Source organism: Myxocyprinus asiaticus, chromosome 39, assembly GCF_019703515.2.
Source record: "Myxocyprinus asiaticus isolate MX2 ecotype Aquarium Trade chromosome 39, UBuf_Myxa_2, whole genome shotgun sequence".
NCBI lineage: Eukaryota > Metazoa > Chordata > Actinopteri > Cypriniformes > Catostomidae > Myxocyprinus > Myxocyprinus asiaticus.
The window spans coordinates 30,535,815-30,562,270 of NC_059382.1; the positions used below are offsets into that span (position 1 = coordinate 30,535,815).

At 38.5% G+C, this 26,456-nt stretch overlaps 2 protein-coding genes across 7 annotated transcripts in view; one reads left to right on the forward strand and one right to left on the reverse strand.

Moving 5' to 3' along the window:
- LOC127429780 (RCC1 and BTB domain-containing protein 2-like) overlaps positions 1-26,456 on the reverse strand; it is a 48,311-nt gene that overhangs the window by 3,022 nt on the left and 18,833 nt on the right. For all 3 annotated transcript variants that reach the window (XM_051678964.1, XM_051678965.1, XM_051678966.1), the window contains exons 5-11: positions 11,965-12,123; positions 11,331-11,438; positions 8,072-8,214; positions 6,426-6,616; positions 3,657-3,783; positions 2,165-2,304; positions 461-591 (exon numbers count right to left, since the gene is read on the reverse strand). In XM_051678964.1, coding sequence (XP_051534924.1) covers positions 461-591; positions 2,165-2,304; positions 3,657-3,783; positions 6,426-6,616; positions 8,072-8,214; positions 11,331-11,438; positions 11,965-12,123 — 999 coding nt within the window. The remainder of the gene's footprint in view (positions 1-460; positions 592-2,164; positions 2,305-3,656; positions 3,784-6,425; positions 6,617-8,071; positions 8,215-11,330; positions 11,439-11,964; positions 12,124-26,456) is intronic.
- The window catches only part of LOC127429781 (cysteinyl leukotriene receptor 2-like), a 41,927-nt gene continuing 27,895 nt past the window's right edge, over positions 12,425-26,456 (forward strand). For 2 of the 4 annotated variants that reach the window (XM_051678968.1, XM_051678967.1), the window contains exon 1: positions 12,432-13,827. Coding sequence is in view for 1 of the 4 variants with exons in the window: in XM_051678967.1 (XP_051534927.1) it covers positions 13,755-13,827 (73 nt within the window). In the remaining 3 variants the exon portion in view is untranslated. Of the gene's footprint in view, positions 13,828-26,456 lie in introns of all 4 variants that reach the window. The other 2 variants (XR_007895337.1, XM_051678969.1) reach the window with 2 other exon arrangements.

The window sequence follows — 26,456 nt, forward strand, 5'->3', positions numbered from 1 at the left end:
TATTGTGCACTTTACGAGAGCTATTTCACCAAATATTTGTGTTGTTTGTGTTTAGAGCAGCCCTTATGGAACATAAGGGACAACAGCTAAGTAATCCCATTGTCATAAGGCCAAAAAATATTATTGCCATTAATTAACCTCACCAATGTATGCCGACTGTAGGGGTTTCCACAAGACTTGTATCGGCTTCGCTGAATACATTGAGCTCTGTGAAGCATCAGCTTCAATGTTGCCCATGGCGCTGCGTTGCACTTCCGTGCCGCTCAAAGTTCAAACAGCGCTTTATGCTGGCATTAAGCAGTATGTTGACGCGCCGATGTGAATCATGTGGAAACCCCATTTCCTTGAAGGGTAGCTGCCTAGGTAGAGGATTCTCTACAATCTCTCTAGGATTGGGAACAGAGCCGATGTTTAACTGTGCATTTGTTCCAATGAGGAGTGTATGAGTTTGTGCACTCACCTGTGCTTCATACTTCACAGCAGCTGAGAGCAGTTTTATAGCATTCTCCTCTGTGATGCCTCTTTTGATGGTCTCTTGACACAGTCTTTTCAGACGACTCTCACGGTAGTATGTGGCCAAATCCAGCAGACCTTTAAAACAGGGAATACAAATATAATAACAATAAAAAATCATAATAATAATAAATCACAGAATCAAAAAAATTCTCTGGCCAACATTAGAGATTTTGGCAAACGGGTGCCACCCTAGAATTGATTTCTATAACTTATACCCTCATGGATTTCGGTGTAAGTCATGTAAGTTTTATAAAAAACTAAAAAATCTGTTTCTACACCAGCAAATCTAATTAAAAAAATGAATTTTTTTGGCTTCAAAATGGATTGTATGAGTTGCAGTTGAAGCCAATGTAAAATAGCTGATTTACACATACACCTGTGAATGCACAAAAATCTCCTTTCAAGGCAGCTCAGTCAACTTGGCGGCCATCTTTGGAACGTTCCAGGGCAGCTATTTTCCATTGATACAAGCGGCATCAAAGTACTGCACTCTTATCTACTTGATTGGGGAAAGACTGAAATCTCCAAAATGGTTGATCAAGATTATGATCAAATAAAATGTGTCAAATCAGCAGTTAAATCTGACAACATCATAAATTGTGCTTTTTTTGCTTAGATGCCGCTTAAAAATGCTATTTTTCAGGCTGGTCCAGCTAATGTGCATGCACGCTCTCGAGTTGACTGACAGGTGATGTCTGTATCTAAAAGGAGATTGGCTCTTTTACCTGTAAGGCAGGACTTCCTTTTCCACATCCGCCATATTGAGCGTGCCAATTTCTCCCATTCATTTTAATACAAGTCTTTGGCGCACATAAGGTAGATTTTATATTCATGAACTAATAATTTGCTGTAACCAGCCTATTGGGCATGCTTATTGTTTTAAGAGGGAAAGTTCACCTTAAAATGAAAATTCTCTCATTTATTTACCCTCATGCCATCCCAGATGTGTATGACTTTCTTTCTTCTGCAGAACACAAACAAAGATTTTTCTAAAAATCTTCATTTGAGTTCAGCAGATGAAAGAAAGTCATACACATCTGGGATGGCATAAGGGTGAATAAAAGATGAGAAAATTTTTAATTCTGTGTGAACTATTCCTTTAAGAATACACCGAAATAAAGGGCCTGGGTAGCTCAGCTCAGTATTGACGCTGACTACCACCCCTGGAGTCGCGAGTTCGAATCCAGGGTGCACTGAGTGACTACAGCCAAGTCTTTAAGCAACCAAATTGGCCCAGTTGCTAGGGAGGGTAGAGTCGCATGGGGTAACCTCCTAGTGGTCGCGATTAGCGGTTCTCGCTCTCAATGGGGCGTGTGGTAAGTCGTGCATGGATCGTGGAGAGTAGCATGAGCCTCCACATGCGGTGTCATGCACAAGGAGCCATGTGATAAGATGCGTGGATTGACTGTCTCAGAAGCGGAGGCAACTGAGACTTGTCCTCCGCCACCCGGATTGAGGTGAGTAACCGTGCCACCACGAGGACCTACTAAGTAGTGGGAATTGGGCATTCCAAATTGGGGAGAAAAAGGGATAAAAAAAAAAAAAAAAAATGTAAAAGAGAAAAAAAAAGAAAACATTTTTACTCTTAGCACCAACAAAACAACAACAGAATCTTTGTCTAGCAGTCTCTATAAGCAGGAAGGTTCACCAATAGCATCCTCCGGTGGGAGGCTGATGGTATCTGTATACAGGTACTCCAGGAAAGCACGGTAAACCAGATAAGAGAACTGATGAATCTCAATGGTCTCTTCATCAGTCTCATTCAGCAATGCTCGGAAATGCTCGCACCTACCAACACAAACACAGCAGAAACCAACCCGTGAAATAAGGCTTGCCTCGGAATGTAATGCAGTGCAAAAACATTTTTAAGTGTTTATTTTTTATAAATTTTTTATAGTAATTTACATGACTCAAGACATTTTATTCAGTACTTTTTGAATCACTTTTTTATAAAAGATATTTATGTTGTGATAAATAGAATTGTGTATATTTAATATTGTTACCAACAAAATAAAAAAAATAAATAAAAAAAATCACAATATACATTTTTACTTACTTTGCCCACCCTTACATGTACAAAAAACATTGTGTGACTTTAGTAACACAGGTGACTCCTGTGTTTGCTTTCGTACTATCTCAAAAGAGAGAGATTACTTGTACCAGACCCAGAAACAGCTTTTCCCGTCAAACTGTTGAGCTTTCTATCTTGCATTTTTCTTATTTAATATTATCCATGTTATTTTGTAATGTTTCAAAGAGCATTTTGGGTGCTTCAGTGCAAGCAAGGAAATATGACCTTGTGTACCTTTGTGTACCTTTAACATGGTCAAAGTCACAAATTTGTTAATAGTTGATAAGTGAACTAGAAATAGTGAAGAATTGTAAATACTGTTTATATATAACATGTATATATAATATTTTACATAACATTACTTAAGTGCAGAATCTTAAATATTTCTACTTATTTTATACCAACATTTATTTTTGAATTTTTCAAATGTTTAAATATTTATTTCCAAGTTTAAATCAGATATTGAATCCAAGATTTTCAACTCAGACTTTTACTCCAGACTTTTAAACTCCAATGTACAGAATATCATGTGCACACTTCCTTAGTATGCAATGTATTATTATGTCTAATTTGCACTATATGTATTCTATTTACAACTTCCAGCTCAGTGTCCTGTCTGTACATATATACCAGTGATCTCAAAGTCAGTTTGTTCCAATGAACAGCTGGAATGAAAAATAAACATGAACTTCAAACTATGAACATGACTGTACAGATACAAAAGGATCGTATAAATCATCCTTATGTAACAATGTGTCTACACGCAGTCAGCAATGTGTCTGTAGACGTTCATGTTACGCAGAGTTTCTGGGTTCAATGCATCTGATGATGGGAATGATACCGGAGGGTAAAACGCAAAGCTTCTGTTGATTATTCACCAACTATTTTGAGGTGCTGTTTATGCACCTGAGTGAAAAAAAAGACTATATTGTGAAGCCTTCTTGGGTTAATAGGAAAGCCTGATGCCAACACAAACCCAGTTGAGATAAAAATCACAAATTGTAGAAGTTTCACAATTTTGAAATGTTTTGCTCGTAACTTGCTAATTGATAGCTTGTTGTAAATTTACCTGATTTTAAGAAGTGCTTTATGTACATGGATACACTTCCCATCAACCAGGAACTTGAGGTCAGAGATTTCTGAGCTGTCGAACTCTCGTTTTAGTGACTGGGCAACAGTCAGATAGTCATCTCCATCTAAAGTGTACATATGAATAAGGAAACAGTTCATGTGAGTTTCTATATGTTTAAAACAGCTCCCATTTAAACATAATAAAGCTCAAAAGTCCAGAACCTCCATAATGAAATTGATATTTAATGATATCACAAACTATAAGCGATGGTATATATGCTTTTGTACAAGCCACATGTCTGTGTCAGTTTGAACACCGAATTCCCAGCAAACTACTACACTGCCCACAAGCCTGAAGAGAGATCCACCAATCAGAGAAGTAGCTCTGTAGCTATGGGCAACAGAAGCTCAGACATCCTACCTAATGTTGTGTTCACGTCATGTCGGAATTACTGTAATTACGAGAGAGATTTGTAGATTCCACTCTGAGCTATTCACGTCCTCATACCTATTTCTTTGTCAACACTTATGCCAAAACGGCTTTGTTGTTGATAACATCAAAATGTTTTTCACTTTATTAATCAATTCCCCTCTAAATGTTCTTGCAAAATGTTTAAGGACAACAACATATAAAAATGTTCCAGGCATCAATGGCATAATAAAATGGCACATCAATTAGAAATTCGTGTTCACTACCTTTATCTGTTGAGGCCGCTGCCATATTGGTTCTTTTTACATGACGTCACGGCTGTCAAGTCAGAGCTTTCATAAAATTCTGAGTTTATTACATTGAACTCAACAACTTGTAATTATGAGTTCCATGAAGACACGAACGCTTTTTACAAGTCGGAATCTCATAATTATGGTAATTCAGTCATGACGTGAACTACTTAAGATCTACTTTATTATTTCACGTAAGAATGAAAGTCATACATGTTTGGAATGTCATGAGGGTGACTATTTCCACAGTACATAGATTTTACATACACCTTAGCCAAATACATTTAAACTCAGTTTTTCACAATTCCTGACATTTAATCGAAGAAAACTTTCCCTGTCTTAGGCCAGTTAGGATCACTACTTTATTTTAAGAATGTGAAATGTCATAATAATAATAGTAGAGAGAATTATTTATTTCAGCTTTTATATCTTTCATCAAGTTTACATACTCTTTGTTAGTATTTGGTAGCATTGCCTTTAAATTGTTTAACTTGGGTCAAACGTTTTGGGTAGCCTTCCACAAGCTTCTCACAATAAGTTGCTGGAATTTTGGCCCATTCCTCCAGACAGAACTAGTGTAACTGAGTCAGGTTTGTAGGCCACCTTGCTCGCACATGCTTTTTCACAATTTTTCTATCGGATTGAGGTCAGAGCTTTGTCATGGCTACTCCAATACCTTGACTTTGTTGTCCTTAAGACATTTAACTTGAGGTATGCTTGAGGTCATTGTCCATTTGGAAGACCCATTTGCGACCATGCTTTAACTTCCTGGCTGATGTCTTCAGATTTTGCTTCAATATATCCACATAATTTTCCTTCCTCATGATGCCACCTATTTTGTGAAGTGCACCAGTCCCTCCTGCAGCAAAGCACCCCCACAACATGATGCTGCCACCCCCATGCTTCACGGTTGGGATGGTGTTCTTCAACTTGCAAACCTCACCCTTTTTCCTCCAAATATAACGATGGTCATTATGGCCAAACAGTTCAATTTTTGTTTCATCAGACCAGAGGACATTTCACCAAAAAGTAAGATATTTGTCCCCATGTGGTTTTGAAGCAGTGGCTTCTTCCTTGCCGAGCAGCCTTTTGTCGATATAGGACTCGTTTTACTGTGGCTATAGATACTTGTCTACCTGTTTCCTCCAGCATATTCACAAGGTCCTTTGCTGTTGTTCTGGGATTGATTTGCACTTTTCGCACCAAACTACATTCATCTCTAGGAGACAGAATGCATCTCCTTCCTGAGCAGTATGATGGCTGCGTCGTCCCATGGTGTACTATTGTTTGTACAGATGACCGTGGTATCTTCAGGTGTTTGGAAATTGCTCCCAAGGATGAACCAGACTTTTTGAGGTCCACAATTTTTTCTGAGGTCTTCGCTGATTTCTTTTGATTTTCCAATGATGTCAAGCAGAGGCACTGAGTTTGAAGATAGGCCTTAAAATACATCCACAGGTAAACCTACAATTAGCCAATTAGCCAATCAGAAGCTAATTGGCTAATTGCCCAAAGGCTCGACATCATTTTCTGGAATTTTCCAAGCTGCTTAAAGGCACAGTTAACTTAGTGTATGTAAACTTCTGACCCAATGGAATTGTGATATAGTCAATTAAAAGTGAAACAATCTGTCTGTAAACACTTGTTGGAAAAATTACTTGTGTCATGTACAAAGTAGATGTGCTTGACTTGCCAAAATTATAGTTTGCTAATATGAAAACTGAGTGGTTAAAAAATGAGTTTTAATGACTTCAACCTAAGTGTATGTAAACTTCTGACTTCAACTGTACCTTTGCCCTTTACATATAAATTTCAAATAATATTTTTGCTTCAAATCAATTGTTTTAAATGCCTACAGAGAAAGTGAATGGGGAAAATACTACAGGAAACAAAGTCAGTGAAAAAGTGGGAAGTCAACACAGTACAGTACTGCACTGTAAACACAGGAACAAATATTCAGTCAATACAACATGATGTTCCAATGAGAAACCTCCAACGCTTTTACAATCGCTATAATGCAGTAGTGATTCTGACGTGACACACTCACCCACAGACAGAAGATGCCAGGTGACCGCAGGTGTGGCGAAACAGGCGAAGACGTCATCGGTGCTGGTGAAGTGTGTGAGGTGAGGGTACGCCACAGCCTGACCCCGACACTGACCCCACATCAGCACCTGGCCACTCTGCGTTTTTGCCGCTGATGTGTGGCTTGTGTGACATGCGCCGACCTCAACCATTCTGCAGGAGCGAAATGTGCAGTAATTGTTTAACTTAGGGTGTACTCACACTAGGCGATCTGTACCATGCCCGAGCACATTTGACCCCCAGAGTCCAGTTTGTTTGACTAGTGTGATCGCTCCGTACCGTGCCCGGGCCTGCTTGAAGAGGTGGGCTCAGGCACAGTTCAGTTGGCTCAGGCACAGTATGCATCTAGTGTGATCGCTAACCGTGACTGAGCACAGAACTCTAAACATGACGTCAATGATGCGACTGGGCAAAGGGATCACTTTGGTCTATGGCAGAGGTGCAGTGTTTACTGGACATTTGGGCAGACGAGAGTATACAGGAACAACTCGATACAACACACAAGAACTCCGAGATATCTGGTCAAATTCGCGACTAACTTCGTGCTCGTGGATACCAAAGAACCAATGAGCAATGATGTGACAAGCTGAAAAAACTGCATGTACAGTATCTGAAGGTATGGGATGCACTCCGTAAATCTGGCAGCTCATCGGACGAAAAGGATAAATTCCAGTGGTACAATGCTGTTGACAATTAGGCATGTGAGAGGGCCGTGTGTCACTGTGCCCCAAACGACTCAAAATAAGCCACAAATTAAGTAACGTTCCAATGATGGAATCCATTGTGCTGTGCAAGAGCGCTTTTCTTCCGGTTTTCTTCAAAACAAAAAGTTGCATCGTAATGACTTAAGCATTCTCAGGCCCAGAACGTTAAGTGCAATGTGAGTACAGGTCAGCGGGGGAGTGGGGACAATCGTGCTTGGGCATGGTACAAGGCAACCGGGCCTAGTGTGAGTACGCCCTAAGGAAGCTTTTTGATTCGCCACATCAACAAAAAGACCAAATGTTTGTTGTATCATTGACCACATGCAACAGCCTTTCTTATCTTCTTTTATCCTAAGGAGATAAAAGACATTTCTTGTGACAACCACAGGACATCTTTAAATCACATACAGTAACTCATTTTTTATAAAGCAGACATTTTATCCAAAGTAATAAAGTAGCATAAACTGCAACAGACTAAATATTTAGTGTTTTAACATGAGTTCAAATATAACATCAGACAGACCTTGTTACACAGTTTACACAATTATTCTTCTGATCTCAAATGTCCATTAACCTCTGTTTCCCATAATTTTATGTGCTGACTCTGAGGGGCCATTATTAGGAGAGATGACAGCACAAATAACCAGCCTTAACCCTTACTAGCTACATAAACTGCGCACAACATAAAAGTATGTTACTTGACCTACTTTCTCACCAAATTGATTTGAAATGGTTCATGAAAAGCAGGGCAGGAACTAAGTAAAAATTCCAGTGCATCTAGACTGTCACCCAGATGTATTCAAAAGCATTGAGATGAGATGACTAATTATTTCCACTGGATCAACTGTCTCTGGTCTACTCACAGAGCCAGATGGAAGGCAGCAGCGTCAATTCAAGCTCTTACCTCTCTTTGTCCATGTTGATGAGGGTGGGCACAGCCTGGTTGCTCTTGTTCCCTGTACCCAGCTGCCCGTAGGAGTTCGCACCCCAAGAGTAAACAAAGCCCTCGTCTGTAAGAGCCAGTGTGTGTGCATAGCCACATGCCACCTGTGGAGACAAGGCAGTTCAGGGTAAGTTGGGTGTAATACTGTGAACTTCTTTATACAGTATATCTAACTTTATTACATAAACCCACTCAAAATCTACAAACAAATTTGGAAAAATAATCCTAATAATTGGGTTTCATGTTTAATTGCTTTCTTTTAAAAATACAATCTGAACCAGATTTAATATAATTCAAATGTTTTTACTTTATTTTACATTTTATTTCATTTATCATTTTGGTTTTCAAATTCAGTTTAGTTTTTGTTAGTTTTAATAGTGCATTAATAGTTTTTATATAGTTATACAAAGATTTTTAGTTTTAGTATACTGTAGATTTAGCTTTATTCCATTACAACATACCACAATTGTTCCATAAATCAATGAAGAAAAAAAAAACATTATAAAATATACTGTAAAAACGGGTTTGCCTTTCAGTTATTATAACTTAAAATATATTGTTAGAATAACTGCCCTGGATTCATCTCATTGAGAAAACTTGTTGAGATAACTAATTATTCAAGTTTTTGTTTTCTGAACTTGTGATAAGTTATTGATCCTCTCTAATCATCAACTGGCCATTTATCATCAAATGGCAGTTTATTTTACCTCTGAAAATGGGATAGCCCTTAGTGCTTCTATGGTTATCAATAATATTAAATTATAATTTAAGTAATTGAACTTCTATATTCAGTTGAATTTAATTAGAATTAAATTAATATAAACTAAGAAAGTCAAGATTACTTACTAAACTTTAATGTTCTGTTTAAAAAACTTTCCCTCTTAAGTTGACAACTTATTTTAAGGCAGTGCGAACACTTTTTGTTTTTTTACAGTCTACTACACTTTACCACAAACTACTCAAAATAATACCATTAAAGTTTGAATTAAAAGTTTCATTCATCACAACACAGTATATAACATTAGTGCTACGTTTCACAACAGTAAACTGTCACTACCATCACTCTGGCATCTCCGGGGGGATTTGATTCATCAGTATGGGCTGGATTTGCTCAGATCTTTTATCAGATGGTCCGCGCAGGACAGGAGAACAACTAGTCGCTGACTTTTCAAAAGTTGTAAAGTTCATAGCATAGCATCTTTGATTTGTTTTTGTTTTTTTGAGAATTTAATATGAGGCCACTCGGGTCAAATAAACAAGGTAAATTCAAAATTAAATACCTGGCTAGGCCCTTGAGTTGGAAACCACAGATGTGGTAACTGCAATCATTGTTTCAACTGTTACACTGAATATGGCGGCTGTCGTAACTGAAGTCCTGCTTTAAGTCCAAACTATACTTCGTCAGACGCGAACGCTCAGCGTCCGCATACAGGACTCATGCTGCAAATTTCATCATCAGCAGAGTGCTTGAGCACTGAACGCGTGCAGCCCGATTTTTCTAACTGCGCGTTACTGAACGCGCAGAATGCGCATACGCCTGGAATTTTTTTTTGTAATTAGTGGGTCCTCGAGGGGGCAATGCTCATAGTTGATGCGTTAGAAGATGTAATCGCCAGTAAACAACAGAAGTCGAATGTGGAAGACAATGTCTTAAAGAGACATCGCTTGTCAATTTTCATAGAGAATGTGCATCTGCATTTTGCTGAGCCAATCAATCTTGAAAAAGTGTTTTCTTTTTCTCATGATTTTAAGAAGCACAATTTGTGATATGACTGTTGTCAGATTTTAATGCTGATTTGAAATATGTTATTTGCTCATAACCTTGACTAACTGCTTTGGAGATTTCAGTCTTTCCCCATTCAAGTAGATATGAGCTATACTTGTATCCATAGAAAATTTCATCCCACGTTCTCCATGGAGGAGTTACGAACATGGTTGCTGAGGCACTTTGCTATACCAAACATCCTTTGATGATCCATTATGAAACCTTATTGCTTTAATTTCACTATTTTCTATATCCTTGAAAAACATTTCTTCATGAGGAGATCATTTTCAATCTAGGGCTGGGCGATATCTAAGCAATGTTCACTGTATTTTTATAAAAATAATATTGCGATATCCGATTATATCGTCAACCCCCCGCCGAGGGATCTGTGAATATTCTTGCTTTATTGGTTTTGAAAAATGTAGTTCATTTGTTGAAACAGAAAAACTAAAACCAAATATATTTCTAAATTCAAATTGCACTTCAAACGAAACAAAAAAGCAATTAAAATAACAAAGTGGTCAAAAAATCTAATAAAACCACCGTTCCATTTGCCATCACACAATTATCCGTCTACAAAAACAGATGGAAAATGCCTATTAGGATACATATTAATATCTATAGGCAATTATAAATGTAAACATAATGATTATGATGATGTTTGATGCTCAAGTTTAGGTTCAAGGTGGATGTCTTTTTGTATTATTTTATGATTTAATCACACATGTATAGGCTATTTATAAAGTGTACCTGCAGAGTTGCATTCACAATGCATGTTAAGCAGGAACAGCTCCGTGGAAATAAAACGAACTAAACTTCAAGCACCTCCTAACAGGACACACGCATCAACGGCTTTTCTTTAGTCTCTTCTTTAAAATACAATAAAGTGTGTTTCTTCAAGCACGTGTCTGGTGTGGTGGTGGCGTAGTGGGCTAAAGCACATATCTGGTAATCAGGTTGCTGGTTCAATCCCCACAGCCATCACCATTGTGTTCTTGAGCAAAGCACTTAACTCCAGGTTGCTCCAGGGGGATTGTCCCTGTAATAAGTGCACTGTAAGTCGCTTTGGATAAAAGCGTCTGCCAAATGCATAAATGTAAATGTGTCTTTGTGTCTAACAGCATTTCTTGTCCTGTGTCATTCCGAGATGTCTTACGTCACTCACCACAGAGGCTGGTAGATGAGCATTGCCCGCTATGCACATGATATAGGCTACCCACAATTGACGGGTGCTAATTCCATTCCATGTGCTGCTATTTAATATATATGGCGACTTCCCAGCTCTATGGTTTTGTAATTTCCCAATGTTGTCGATCATAGTTTGTCAATGAGCGTCGCAATTGGCAACGGGATATTTGCCAGATATCGTCGATATCCGATTAAATCGTCCTATCGCCAGCCCTATTTCAATCCATGGAGGATTACAGTTTTATTTACATAGGCTTTGTTTCTCACCTGTACGATGTTGATTCCCTGTAAGGCGGCAATACGGCAGGGGGTTTGCTGGTTGCCATTGTTGCCCAAACCGAGCTGCCCATTGCAATTATAACCCCAGCCATAGGTCTGTCAACACAAGAGCTTTGTTTAAGTACCAGTTCTGAATAAAAAATCTGCTATTACTACAATTATACAATGAAAACAAGAGGAAGTTAAACAGTCAACAGGACTATAAAAAGTACCACTCATACGACAGACAGCATATGGTAAAAATGTGTATTTAATATATTTACTTTATTGTGTTTCACAATGAAAACAGAAACTACATAAATGTAATATTTAAATGTCTAAATCTAAACTGGCTGTAACTGTGTTTGTCTGTTGAAACTGCAGTTTGTTATGGCAATTGTGGTTAAGGCATAAAAAAACACTTCATGGTTGACCGTTGAGACAGTTACATTTAACAATTGCCACACATCAAAACAATTAGTAACAGAACTAAATGTCACATCTCAAATGCTTGTCAAGCCCTACCAACCAGCAACTTTCAGCATCACACTCTCATGTTATTAAACTCTTATGTTATGAATTCTGCTTTAGATTCAAAACACAAACCAGAACAAATATGTTATTCTGACATGAGTGCTGTCACCTCTCCGTTGTCCAGGACGGCCATGGAGCAGAGCTGTCCGCAGGCGATGTTCACTACAACCTTGTTCTGAAGGCAGCTGCTGACCCTGCGCGGGGTGGGCTGGTTGGCTGTGGAGCCTGAGCCCACCTGTCCAGAGTTGTTGTAGCCCCAGGCATACACCTGGGCAAATAAGGAGAGAGGAACACAAATGGAACTGAGATACAGGTGACTCAAATAAGTCATAAGATGCATGAAACTGAACCCCTAAACATTAACAATGGTAAACTGTAGCAAACAAAATAAAAATAAAAAAATAAAAAAATAGCATGGAAAAAAATGAATGCAAGACACCAAACCGCTTTTTTTTTTTTTTTCCATAAATGTACATATGTTGAATATTCATTCTACAACACAAATTCCATAAAAGTTGCGAAAAATGCACTTTTTCTTTTTTTTTTAAAAAAGGAGTGATTTGTAAATTCAATTCACCCTGTGCTATATTGAAAGCACTGCAGCAACATGCTCTAAAAAGGTTGAGACAGGGGCAATTAAGGACTAATAACAATCTGACGAGTTGCAAGATTACAAATAACAAGGTGTTGTGAAACAGAAGATGTTAATCAGGTGAGGCAATCGTGTTATAGCATATAAAGAACCTCCAAAAAAGCCTAGTGCTTTAAGAGCAAGCATGGGTCAAGGCTCGCCAACTTGTCAACAGATGAATCAGCAAATAATATAGTGCTTTGAGAACAATGTTCCCCAAATAACTTTTGAAGGATTTGGGGTATTTCACCCTCTACAGTGCACAATATTGTTAAAAGATACAAGGAATCTGGTACGTAAAGGGCAAGGCTGAAATCACTTCTGAATGCACGTGATCTCTGCTCCCTCAGACTTCACAGTCTTAAAAACCGTGATTCGTCTGTAATGGATATCATAACATGGACTCGGGAATTCTTCTGTAAGTCTTTGTCATTCAAGACCATTCGCCGCTGCATCCACAGATGCAAGTTAAGGCTTTACTATGCAAAGCAGATGCCGTACATCAACACTGTCCAGAAGCGCCGCTGAACTGTCTGGGCTCTGTCTCATCTGAGATGGAAAGTAGAACTTTGGAATCATGTTTTGTGGTCCGACGAGTCCACATTTCAAATAGATTTTGGAAAAAACAGCTGCCGTGTTCTTCGGGCCAAAGAGGAAAAGGACCATCCAAGCTGTTTTCAGCACAGGTCTGTCATGGTGTGCGGGTGTGTAACACCATGCCATGGGTAACTTGCACATATATGAAGGCACGATTAATGCAGAAAGATATGTACAAATTTTGGAGCAACATATTGACTATTTCAAGACGGTTTAAGGAAGTAACGTAATTTCCTGCTAGTTGTCGAACTCAGACTGCATTTCAAATGGGATAAATCACCATCCGAAGGACACTTTGAAGGGAGAACAATCCTGATAATCATGCTGTAAGATCACTTCAAACAGAATTTCCAATAAAAATGACTTAAAAAGGGAATTACAAATTACCCTTATTTTTGAGCCCCATGCATTTTAGCCTTTCAAAGGTCTCACTGTGAATGGCAGTCTTTGAAGGGAATAGGGCACAGGGATGATCACTTCTGACTGGAACGCACCCTCAATCAAAACAACAGTGGGAGGAGCTTCATTCATAGTGACTTCAACATGAATATCATTACTAACAAACACGATTGTCATAAAATTACATTATTAAAATGTGGAGCATGTTGTTCGGTGGCTGGATGCTCCCTTCAAGTGCTTAGATCTCAGAAAAAACAACAACAAATGGATGCATGAACTGCTTCTGTGAAGCGAGACGGCTGGATATGTGTAGTATTACAAACTGTAGCACACGTCTTATCTCTGGTAGGTGAACAACTTTAATACCTACTAATTGTAAGATTGAGAGGTAGAGCTCTAAAAGTGACTACACATCGCTCCCATTATAATGAATGAAGCTGTGCAAGTAATTTACTATTACATTTAGTCATTTAGCAGATGCTTTTATCCAGAAGAAAGAGACAAGAAAAGTATTTTTATAACTAAAAAAGAAATCATTACCTTGTTCGCAGGTCATTCAGATAGCTTTTTTGAACGGCTTCATTGGTTATAATAAGAGCGATACAATATTCCCGATCTCTCCGCTGAGGAAATAATTATGAGCATCTAAACTACAATACAATTTATTCGCCTCTCTCGCATAGATGCTCAGTATCAACAAAATGTCTGGATAAGTCACTTTAAGTAAACATTTGATGCTCTTTGAGGAAAATGTGTTAACTCAGAGCCTTATTTAAAGGATCCATTAATGATACCAGAAGCGCTTCAGGAAAAGTTGCATTCTAATTCCTTTGCTATTGTTTACATGCTTGAAATGATCTATACTGCCATCCAGACAACATCTTTCCAGGGACATCCCTGCATTTTCCAGCAGAGCAATGCCAAACCACACAGTACTTTCCTGAATTACTAGTGCATGGCTGCATAAGCAGAGATTGTGGATGCTTAAACTATATAACTTTAACACCAATTTTAGCCCTGATTTACAGTTGGGCCGAGTCGTTGCTCATCTGTGCGATGTGAGAAAGGTGCAATCCCCATTGTTCCTGGCAGGCTACTCTGCATTGCAGGCTCTATATGGGTAGGATTAGGGTGGAGGCGGGTTAAGGGCATCTGCTGCCTGCCAGGAACAAACCGTGGCACATTTGTACAATGGGCTCTCAGCCGTGCTAGTTTGCTCCAGCCTGCAGATTTTGGGCCAGACGGAGAAAATTGCCTAGTACGTAGTGATGGGTACAGACTCCGATTTCATAGTGATGGGTACAACTGTGATTTCTTAACCTCAGATTATAATTCTATCTAGTCAGATGTAGGGATGTAATGGTGTCACAGTATACCATGGTTTTAAAAAGAGATGGTTATACTTTATAATTCACGGTATTGCAATCACGGTATTACTTTGATTTATTTATTTTTTTAATCCAAGAAAAGGAATGAAAGTTTTCATTATAAATATCAGTTATTTTAAGAAAAAATTGGCTACATTTACACAGCATCATATAAACTTGATAAAATAAATCTCTAAATTGTGGCGTACGTCTCCTGGTTTACTGAACCTTCACTTAATTTTAAATTCACGGCAGAGAGAGCGCAGCGCACTGAAATGTCAAAGCCTGAACCTTTATTTCTCTCCGCTGAGCGGCTTAAGTCCACAGTGTGGGAATATTATGGTTATTTAAAAGACCCACATAGCGTCATCAGTGTTGACGGTCACCCTTTTAGTAAACTTTGTAAAAAAAATAAATAAATAAAAATAAGAAAGGGATCAGAGCTGATCAAGATCGGAGCAGCAGTCAGACACTATTCAGACAAAAAGCATCCCGACTGTAACTCCATTGGCACGCAGACTGCACAACGACCTGTATTTATGAATAATGAGCAGTCTGCATGCCAATGGAGTTACAGTCGGGATGCTTTTTGTCTGAATAATTAGTCTCGGCTATAGTTTGATGGTTTTAAATGAGTGTTTAAAATTTACATTGCTCTTTCATGATGCTCTTTCTGACATGAGAAACCAGTAACGAAAGAATCGCTACCTGCACTAAACGCCTCCCATCTGCTACTGTCTGCACAAGGAAAATGTCTTCTTACCTGCTAAGCCAAAATCGTAAAAACATAAATGAATGTTTTAGAATGCTAATATTGTACGTCTGTGTGTTACTGTATGGTAATAAAGTGCAATAAAAAAAATTATAATAATGGGCGCATCCTTTCAACCAAAATTAGACTTGCTGTTAATCCAAGCACAAACATTATGGAAAGTTATTTTTATGGGTTGTATTAACTAATCTTCAGATGGGGGTTCTTCTTATAGGCTAAATGTTGATATCAGGTACACTGAAAAAGTCATGTATGTATGCGCTTTTCAAATTGTCATTTTGCACAGTAATTTCCCTTCTATATATATATTTATTTTCATTTCATAACAAAATTTCATCAAATTATAGTTAATAAAACTTGAATACATTTAAGTTGTATTATTATTAGCTATATATATATATACATATATATATATATTAGATAGCGAAGGTAATTGTTAGGGCTTTCAACAGGGCTAAGAGACTAAATTCTAATTTTTACCTGAAATATTATCAAAATTCGAAGTAAATTCAAATTTTCAAGTCACCAGATATTTAAATTGACATTGTTTCATAGGTCCACAAGATGGCGCAACTAGACAGATAAACCTGACAGCACTCTATGGCTGTTAAATTTGTGCATTCTATTGTAAACTAAAGTGCATAAAATAATAATGTTAAAAAAAAAATCAAAAGATTTAGCCAATTTATTTTCTCAAATGTTAAGTAAAATGTAAAATGGCTTCATTTTCATGGCTTCTTCACACTCAGGTGAGCTCAATCAAATTCACGTCCATAGTAACATGTTTGTTAGATTTTTATATCTACTCCTTGTTGCTAATACCCAAACATTAATTTAGCCTACAATTTTATGCAAAGCGATGGAACATGTTTTCATACATTTATCAACAGCACACAGATACATTACACACAATAGTATCCATCTGCTGAGCCGCAGAGCCATAGGTTTGATGCAGAAATATAATTCGGCCTAAGTCACAGCAGTTTCAGGCCCACAGTTTCTGGACTGATGTTACAGGCGGAGCTAATGACAGAACAATCATGCTGGAGAGCACGGTAAGTTGTTGTCTATGTAAAGTTTTATTAAATCTATCATTTTTGGTAAACAATTACTTTATTTTTTTATATTTATCCACTTTTCTCCCAATTTGGAATGCCCAATTCCCACTACTTACTAGGTCCTCGTGGTGGCGCGGTTACTCACCTCAATCCGGGTGGCGGAGGACAAGTCTCAGTTGCCTCCACTTCTGAGACCGTCAATCTGCGCATCTTATCACGTGGCTTGCTGTGCATGACACCGCGGAGACTCGCAGCATGTGGAGGCTCATGCTACTCTCCGTGATCCAAACACATCTTACCACGCGCTCCATTGAGAACGAGAACCAATTCATCAGGCCACGAGGAGGTTACCACATGTGACTCTATCATCCCTAGCAACCAGGCCAATTTGGTTGCTTAGGAGACCTGGCTGGAGTCACTCAGCACACCCTGGATTTGAACTCGCAACTCCAGGGGTGGTAGTCAGCGTCAATACTCGCTGAGCTACCCAGGCCCCCAACAATTTATTTATTAAGCTAAGTGTTTTTCTGCTAACTACTGGATCTGTATACATATTTCATATGTATACGTATTTCTCATTATTCTTATAGAAGCTTAAATTGGTTGTCATAACGAATATTATTCTGGAAACAGTTCGATTTGGGGTGTATTTTTTTTAAATGCTTTTGTTTTGAGTCACTCAAGCTTTTGTTGTTTAAATAATTATTTTTGTTTAATTTATATTTCTTATTAATTATGTAAATGTACATGTTTTGTTAGGCTTTGTAATTGAATGTTTATTTTGAATTTGATATGATTAAATACATGACATTAAATGCCCATTCTTTGTGTCTTTTTTAAGTATTCTTTGTAACTTTATGAACAGGAAGGAAATCAAATGATCACATACAGTATAGTCAAATGGGTAACACCTTACAATAAAGTTTCATTTGTTAACATTAGTTAACTACACTTGTTAACTTGAAAATCTATGAGCAATACTTTTACAGCATTTGTTAATCTTGGTTAATGTTAATTTCAACATTTACTAATATATATTTTACTAATATATTTTTAAATAAGAAGTTGTAAATGTTAATATTAGTTCATAAAATATGAATTAACAAAGAACAATGTTTTATCCATTAACATTAACAGAGATTAATAAATGCTGTTAAAAAAAATTTCTTTGTTAATTCATGAAACCTACTTCATTAACCAATGTTAACACATGGAAAGTCATTTTTCAAAGTTACTGAAAAGTGTTGAAAAGGCTACCATTAAATGTTTTAAATAGCAATCAAATCAAAATCAATGTAAAAACAGCACATTTTAAATCTAAAAAAGCAAATTAATGTAAGAAATTACGCTCCAAACGGTAGATGGCGCTAATCTACTAACACCGCATCAGGCCTGAAACTGCTGTGGCTCTGCAGATGGACATATCTTGATACACATTACAAAATCATACAATGTTATTAAATATAAAAATAATATACAGCTTGTGATGTTGATATGAAAAATAAAAGTGTGGTGGGGATGAATTAGCAGTTCTCTTTCCCCTTGCGTATCCCCTGCGAGGTTCCATACTTTTCTTTTTTGAATATTCAAAAGGTCTATGCCCTTGTCTGAAATTACCTTTTTTGTAGTAAAAATTACATTTCAACATGTAACAATCCCTTTTTACATGCAAGACTTCAGTTACAGATATCAAGAATGACGGTTTTTTACTAGCTGAAATTCCATTTTTGATATCAAGAATGTGATTTACGCAAGTGATGACATCATTGTTGATATCAAGAATTCACATTTTTACCAGTGGAAATGTAATTACTGATATCAAAAACGGGCATTTCCACAAATAGAAATTACATTCCTGATATAAAGAATTAGCATTTTAACTAGTGAAAGTTGAACTGTTGATATCAACAATTAATATCCTACATGTGATTAAAAGTTAAAAGGGTGCCAAAACTATGCAAAGGTAATTACAGATATCAACAATTCAATTTTCACTAGTTAAACTTCTAATTCTTAATATCAAGAATGTACTTCTTACTAGTAAAAATATCAATTCCTGATATCAAGAAATTAATTTTCACTAGAGAAAATAGTAATTCTTGATATACAATTGGTATTTCTGATATCTGGAGGTGGTTTTCATATATGAATAATTTGAAGTGTAATTAATGATATTTAAAAAGACTTTCTTACTAGTAACAATTACATTACAGATATCAGAAAATAAAATTGTCTGATATAAAAAAATGTGCATTTTTACTAGTTGGAATTTAATTGTTGATATAAAAAATTGGCATTTCCAAATTTGACGTGACGCCATTCGAGGATCGGACGTGTGAACAGCGAGCTCTGCGCACTTTGCAAGTTTTAATACCTTTTATGACATAAACCGGTGAGATTCGATACACTCTGTTCCATAACTGTTCTAGGAGGATAATATGTCAAAGAATTCAAAATCCTCAGGCTCTGGAGACATTAAAAGACACTTACGTGCTCAAGCTGACACCCCTGAGCAGGCCGCGGGCTTGGGAGTCGATTTGGACGGAGAGATGCGGGAAATGCAGTGAGAGATGCTGAACATGTCGGCAATGCTGACGAAGGTCGTTGCTGACTTGGAGAATCTTGCTGTGATACGTCGATCGATCACTGCCATGGAGGCAAAGTTTACTGATGTGGTCACAAGAGTGGGGGATGTCGAGAAACGGATTGATTATCTGTAGTCATCGGAGAGGGAATTATATGATAATCTGCTAGTGACCAAGGTGGATTTGGAGCGTGTCTGGGAGAAGTTGGAGGACATGGAAAACCGTCCATATCATAGGAGTCCCTGAGAGAGTGGAGGGACAGGACATGGTGGAATTCCTGGATGGGCTCTATCCGAGTCTGCTCGACATAGCAGGCCATACGCTGGAAATTGGAAATAGAGCGAGCTCACAGGGTTCCGACTCGGCGTTCTGCGGAAGGAGACAGGCCCCGATCAATTCTGGCCAAATTTCTGAGATCATCCAATAAAGATCTTGTCTTGTCGAGGCGAGGAGTAAAGGAAGACTTTCTTGGAAGCACCACAGCATTTTCTTGTTCACGAACACGACAAGAGAGAAACGTTATTGAATCGAGGAATGCAAGAAACTTTTACATCAACGGAAGTTCGCTTTTGCACTAATATTCCCGGCCAAATTGAGAACAGATCTCTAAGGTTGGCCGTAAAACATTCACATGCCCACAGCAAGCGATGTCCTTCATAAAGTCAATGGAGTAAGTCATTTGCTTGTACACATGTTGCAGCCGAGTGGACCGGCTCACTGAACATTCGCTTGACTGTTTGAGGAATCTGCACGTACTTTTTGTGCTGGTTCCGCTTAGCGGCTGGAGTTTATTTTGTAGAATAACACACCTTCAGGACAGTTTTATGGATGAAGCTACACGCTCTTTGTGTTTATTCTTCCTATTGGATGGAGTTTGTTTTATAGATTATCTTCTGCTGTGTAATTCTGTCTCACAAAACATTTATAGAAGCACCAGACTTGGGGAATCTGACGGTAAGGTTGTCACGGGGGCTCTCGTAGGCGTGCATGGACTGTTTGGAGGGATGGACGCCAGTTGGCGCTGTCGTGCGCAGGGTTAATGCACGTTTTTTTTCTGTTTTTTTTTTTTTGTTTTTTTCTAGGGGATGTTCGGGGTTTGTTTGTTGCATGTGGTCTTTATAATCTTGTCTTTGACACACAAACTATTTTTCCTTATATGCCAAAATGTCATATGTTAATATGAGTGGATTATCTCTCTTCACGTGGAATGTGAATATGTTTGGGCACCCCATCAAGAGAAGGAAGGTTATTTCTCTTCTTAAACGTAAGAAATATGATAGTGTTTCTTCAAGAAACGCACCTTTCTCCACAGGAAGCTGAAAAATTTGGAAAGATATGGGGTGGGAATTTTATTTTTATAGTGCTGGCTCGAGTAAGAGCAGGGGAGTCATTACACTGATAATTAAACATCTACAATTCAAATGTCTCAAAAAGAGTAAAGAGTCATTATTGTTTTAGTTGAAATTCAGGGACAAAGTCTTATTTTGGCTAATATTTATGCACCTAAAGTTGATGATCAGGGCTTTTTAATAGATCTTGAAGGGATGTTGCAAGCCGCTGGCACCCCTCATGATATAATATTGGGAGGAGACTTTAATCTTTTGATGGACTCAGTCCTTGATTATAGTGAAGCAAAAGTGTGTAAGCCCCCTAGAGCAACACTGAAGCTTCACAGGATGTGTAAAAATCTTGGTCTTACAGATATATACAGATATTTACAGAGACTTTTGAACCCATCTGGTAGGGACTATACATTTTTTTCATCAGTCCATAAGATTTACTCTAGAATAGATTTTTTATTTTTTTGTATATCTAAGTCCCTCATTTCATCTGTTGATGATTGCTCAGTTAGAAACATTTTAAGGTGCTTTCACACCGGCAGTTTAGTTCGAAACAGAGCACGGTTCGCATGAAAAATTGGTAATGTGAAAGCTGGCATGTGGACCAGGGAGCACACCATGGTATCGAACCCGAGACTACCTGTAGGAGGTGGTCTGAGTTCGGTTGCAATGGAACTGTAGCACGATTCGCGTGAATGTGAAAGCAACTCGGGCTTGGGTGCGCACTCGATCAGGAAGTAAATTAACCTGTGCATGCGTTGTAGCTGATGGCGACATAATTAGTTTCAACAACACACGAGGACCATGAGTGGCAGGGGAACGTTGTGGAACACAGAAGAGGTGAGGTGCCTCATTCAGATATGGGGAGAACAAAACATACAGGAGCAGTTAAAGAAAACTCACAAGAATGCAGACGTTTTTGCATTGTTAAGCGCAAAATTGACAATGACATACAAGTACAATCAACACTATAAATACTGTCTGTCTGTCTGTCTATCTATCTATACACCTTATAAATACTATATATAAATACTATTATAGGTTAAAAATATAGGGTATAATAAGAGATGGCAGTGGCGATAACTTCACCTTGGACACGTGCGTAAGCGTGCAGTGTAAACAAAGATGCAAATGAATTCCTTGCAATCAGTTGTCTCCTCAAAAAACGGCATTTGCGAGCAGCAGAAAGCCGCCTTCCCCTGGACATCTGATGAGTTACGCCATGAAGCGCACACATACGCAGTTGTCATTCACTCCGTTGTGCATAATGGCACCAGAATAATTTTTTTTAAAAAGTATGATGAGTCACGTTGTGTTCTCCATGCGTGTTTGTGATGACGTAAGATGAACGCAAATGGACCGGGGTTCGATAGAATCAAGTGAGTGTGAAACCAGACCAACGCTGCGGGGGGCACCGGGAACAATCGCACTCAGAATCGGACCGCAGCAAACGTGCCCAGTGTGAAACCCCCCTTAGTCTCAAATCACACCCTGGTGTGTTTAGAGGTGTTGCCACATATGAAGAAAGGAAATCATATAGTTGGCACTTTAATGTATCCCACTTGCAAAATCCTGAATTCCAACAAATGCTAAACGCTGAAATCAGTGTCTATATGGAGACCAACTGGTCATCAGTATCCTCTGTGGGCGTGGCTTGGGAGACACTTAAGGTGGTTCTTAGGGGCTAGATTATACAGTATACCGAATTCACCAAAAAATCCTAAGCACAAGAACTCTTGGAATTGGAAGGGAATATTAAAAGTGCAGAGGCAGAGCTGAAGCGCCGAATGTCGTCTAATGGCCTCAGAGAATTTACCCGATTGAAATACAGATATAATACTATTTTGTAATGGAAGGTGGAGTTTTGGACATTCAGGGCAAGACAGTCATACTTTGAGTCGGGGAACAAAGCAGGGAAGCTTCTGGCTAGATATATACAACAGAGAGAATCTTTTTCTTCCATTCCCTCAGTGAAATCTGCTTGTGGTAAAATACAGTGGCATGCAAAAGTTTGGGCACCCCTGGTCAAAAGTTCTGTTGCTCTGAATAGTTAAGTGAGTAGAAGATGAACTGATCTCCAAAAGGCAAAAAGTTAAAGATGAAACATTCTTTTCAACATTTTAAGCAATATTAGTGTATTATGTTTTGTTTGTACAATTTTAGAGTGAAAAAAAGGAAAGAAGCGCCATGCAAACGTTTGGGCACCCCAAGAGATTTGAGCTCTCAGATAACTTTTACCAAGGTCTCAGACCTTAATTAGCTTGTTAGGGCTATGGCTTGTTCACAATCATCATTTGGAAAGTCCAGCTGATGCAGATTTCAAAGTTTTATACATACTATGACTCCTCAAATCTTGTCCCAACAATCAGCAGCCATGGGCTCCTCTAAGCAGCTGCCTAGCACTCTGAAAATTAAAATAATTGACACCCACAAAGCAGGAGAAGGCTATAAGAAGACAGCAAAGCGTTTTCAGGAAGCCGTTTCCTCAGTTTGTAATGTAATTAAGAAATGGCAGTTAACAGGAACGGTGGAGTTCAAGTTGAGGTCTGGAAGACCAAGAAAACTTTCAGAGAGAACTCCTCATAGGATTGCTAGAAAGCCAAATCAAAACTTTTGTTTGACTGCAAAAGACCTTAAGGAAGATTTAGATTTTTGCACTGTTCTACTGCACAGCAACACCTGCACAAATATGATCTTCATGGAAGAGTCATGAGAAGAAAACCTTTCCTGCATCCTCACCACAAATTTCAGCGTCAGAAGTTTGCAAATGAACATCTAAACAAGCCTGATGCATTTTGGAAACAAGTCCTGCGGACTGATGGAGTTAAAATATAACTTTTTGGCCACAATGAGCAAAGGTATGTTTGGAGAAAAAAGGGTGCAGAATTTCATGAAAAGAACACCTCTCCAACTGTTAAGCACAGGGGTGGATCGATAATGTTTGGGCTTGTGTTGATGCCAGTGGCACAAGGGAACATTTCACTGGTAGAGGAAAGAATGGATTAAATTAAATACCAGCAAATTCTGGAAGCAAACATCACACCATCTGTAAAAAAGCTGAAGATGAAAAGAGGATTGCTTCTACAACAGGATAATGATCCTAAACACACCTCAAAATCCACAATAGACTACCTCAAGAGGTGCAAGCTGAAGGTTTTGCCATGGCCCTCACAGTCTCCTGACCTAAACATCATCGAAAATCTGTGGATAGACCTCAAAAGAGCAGTGCACGTAGCCCAAGAATCTCACAGAACTAGAAGCCTTTTGCAAGGAAAAATGGGCAAAAATCCCCCAAACAAAAATTGAAAGACACTTAGCTGGCTACAAAAAGCTTTTACAAGCTGTGTTACTTGCCAGGGGGTGTTACTAAGTACTGACCATGCAGGATGCCCAAACTTTTGCTTCGGGCCCTTTTCCTTTTTTGTTATTTTGAAACTGTAAAAGATTAATATAAAAAAGTAAAATTGCTTAAAATATTAAAGAAATGTGTCATCTTTAACTTTAAGCCTTTTGGAAATCAGGCCATCTTTTGCTCGGTTAGCTATTCACAGCAACAGAAATTTTGATCAGGGGTACCCAAACTTTTGCATGCCACTGTATTTACCTCGGCCACTGATATCAATAATGCTTTTAAAGAATTCTATTTTGATCTTTATGGTTCCAAATCTTCGTCTACTAAAGAGGATATTAGAAACTTTGTGGAACCATTAGAACTTCCTAATCTCTCGGCTGAGCAAAAAAATTCTTGATTCTGAGATAAACTTGGAGGAGCTTGGTGAGGTAATTAAGGCTTTGCCTTCAGGCAAGGCTCCGGGGCCAGACGGCTTTGCCGCTGAATTTTTTAGATCTTATGCTACAGAACTGGCTCCACTTTTGCTAGAAGTTTATACGGAATCATTAAAGAATGGAAAGCTTCCGCCAAACATGACACAAGACTGAATCAGTCCGATTCTTAAAAAGGAGAAAGATCCAAGCGAGTGTAAAAGTTATCGTCCAATTTCCCTGATCCAGCTAGATGTAAACATTTTGGCAAAAATTCTGGCTAACCGATTAAGTAAAGTTATGACATCTCATAACATATAGCTCAGGTGTGGTTTATTAGGGGCCGCAGCTCTTCTGACAACATTAGGCGTCTCATTAATATCATGTGGTCAGTGGCGAATGACCAGAATCCAGTCACTGCCATCTCACTTGACGCCGAAAAGGCGTTTGATATGATAGAATGGGATTATCTTATTAAGATGCTGGAAATATACGGGTTCGGAAATACTTTTATTGGATGGATTAAGTTACTTTGTAGACTCCCTGTAGCGGCGGTACAAACAAATGGATTCATTTCAGATGAACCCACTCGGCAGGGTTGCCCTCTTTCCCCATTCTTCTTCTGTCTTGCCCTGGAACCATTAGCAGCCACGATAAGAAAGGAGAATGATTTTCCAGGGGTGACAGCAGAAGGCGTGGCGCATAAGCTTTTACTTTACGCAGATAATATTTTATTATTCGTCTCCGACCCCACTAGATCTATGCCTTGCCTCCACAGAATTATTAATTCCTTTTCTAAATTTTCGAGATACAGTGTTAATTGATCTAAATCCGAAGCTTTGTCTCTGACAGCATACTGCCCAGTAACGGCTTTTCAACCGGGCGCCTTTCAATGGCCCAAACAGGGCATTAAGTATTTGGGCATTTTATTCCCAGCAAAATTATGTGAGTTAATTTTTGACCCTTTAATAAAAAAAATTTGAGTGATGCGAGTAGGTGGGCTTCATTACATTTATCGATGATTGGGAAGGTTAATGTTATTAAAATTAATTGTATTCCAAAATTCAACTACGTACTGCAATCTCTCCCTGTAGATGTCCCCCTCTCTTATTTCAAGCAATTTGATAGTACAGCAAAGTCCTTCATTTGGAATGGAAAGTGTCCCAGGTTAAATTTCAACAAGTTACATAGACCGATTGACAAAGGTGGGCTAGGCCTACCCAAGATTTTGTTTTATTATTATGCATTCGGTCTCAGACATTTAGCTCATTGGTCACTTCCACCTGAGAGAGCCCCTCTCTGGTTTGGAATTGAACAGAACGTTATTGCCCCTATTTTACTATTACAAAGCCTTTCTATTAAACTAATTGGAGAAGTTAAGTCGCACCCCGTTATCTCGCATCTGCACGCGCTATGGTCAAAAGTGTCCAGTGTGTTTAATTCAGACATTTATTTAAATGTTACCTCGAGCATATGGGTAAACCCAAAGTTGCGTATTGGTGAGTCCCCTTTCTGCTGGTCGGAGTGGATTGAGAGGGGTGTTAATACACTCGGTGACCTATATGAGAGTGGTGGGTTGAGATCGTTTGAAAATTTGGTCCAATATTTCAGGATTCCTAGATCTCAGTTCTTCAGGTACTTACAGCTGCGCCACCTGCTCTGTACTATTTTTGGGAGTAGCATACACCCCCCTAAAAGGGCAGATACTCTAGAAGCGGTGATAACTGCTTTTGGAAAAGGTCATGAGGCATCAGTGTATTACTCCCTGTTAATTCAGAGTCTGGGGGATGGAGCTTCAACTTCTCTCAAGAGATTATGGGAGAGAGACTTAAATTTGGTATTGGAGGAGGGAGTGTGGGCTAAGATTCTAAAAAACATCAAGTCTTCATCTAGAGATTCAAGGGTGCGTCTGATGCAATTTAAGATTTTGAATCGATTATATTGGACCCCCTCTAGATTGTATTGACTTGGTCTTAAAGACACACCCATCTGCTGGCGATGCCAATCAGAAGACGGGGACACAACCCATGTTTTTTGGTTATGTGTTAAAATACAGGAATTTTGGTTAAAGATTCAGGGATTTATGTGTG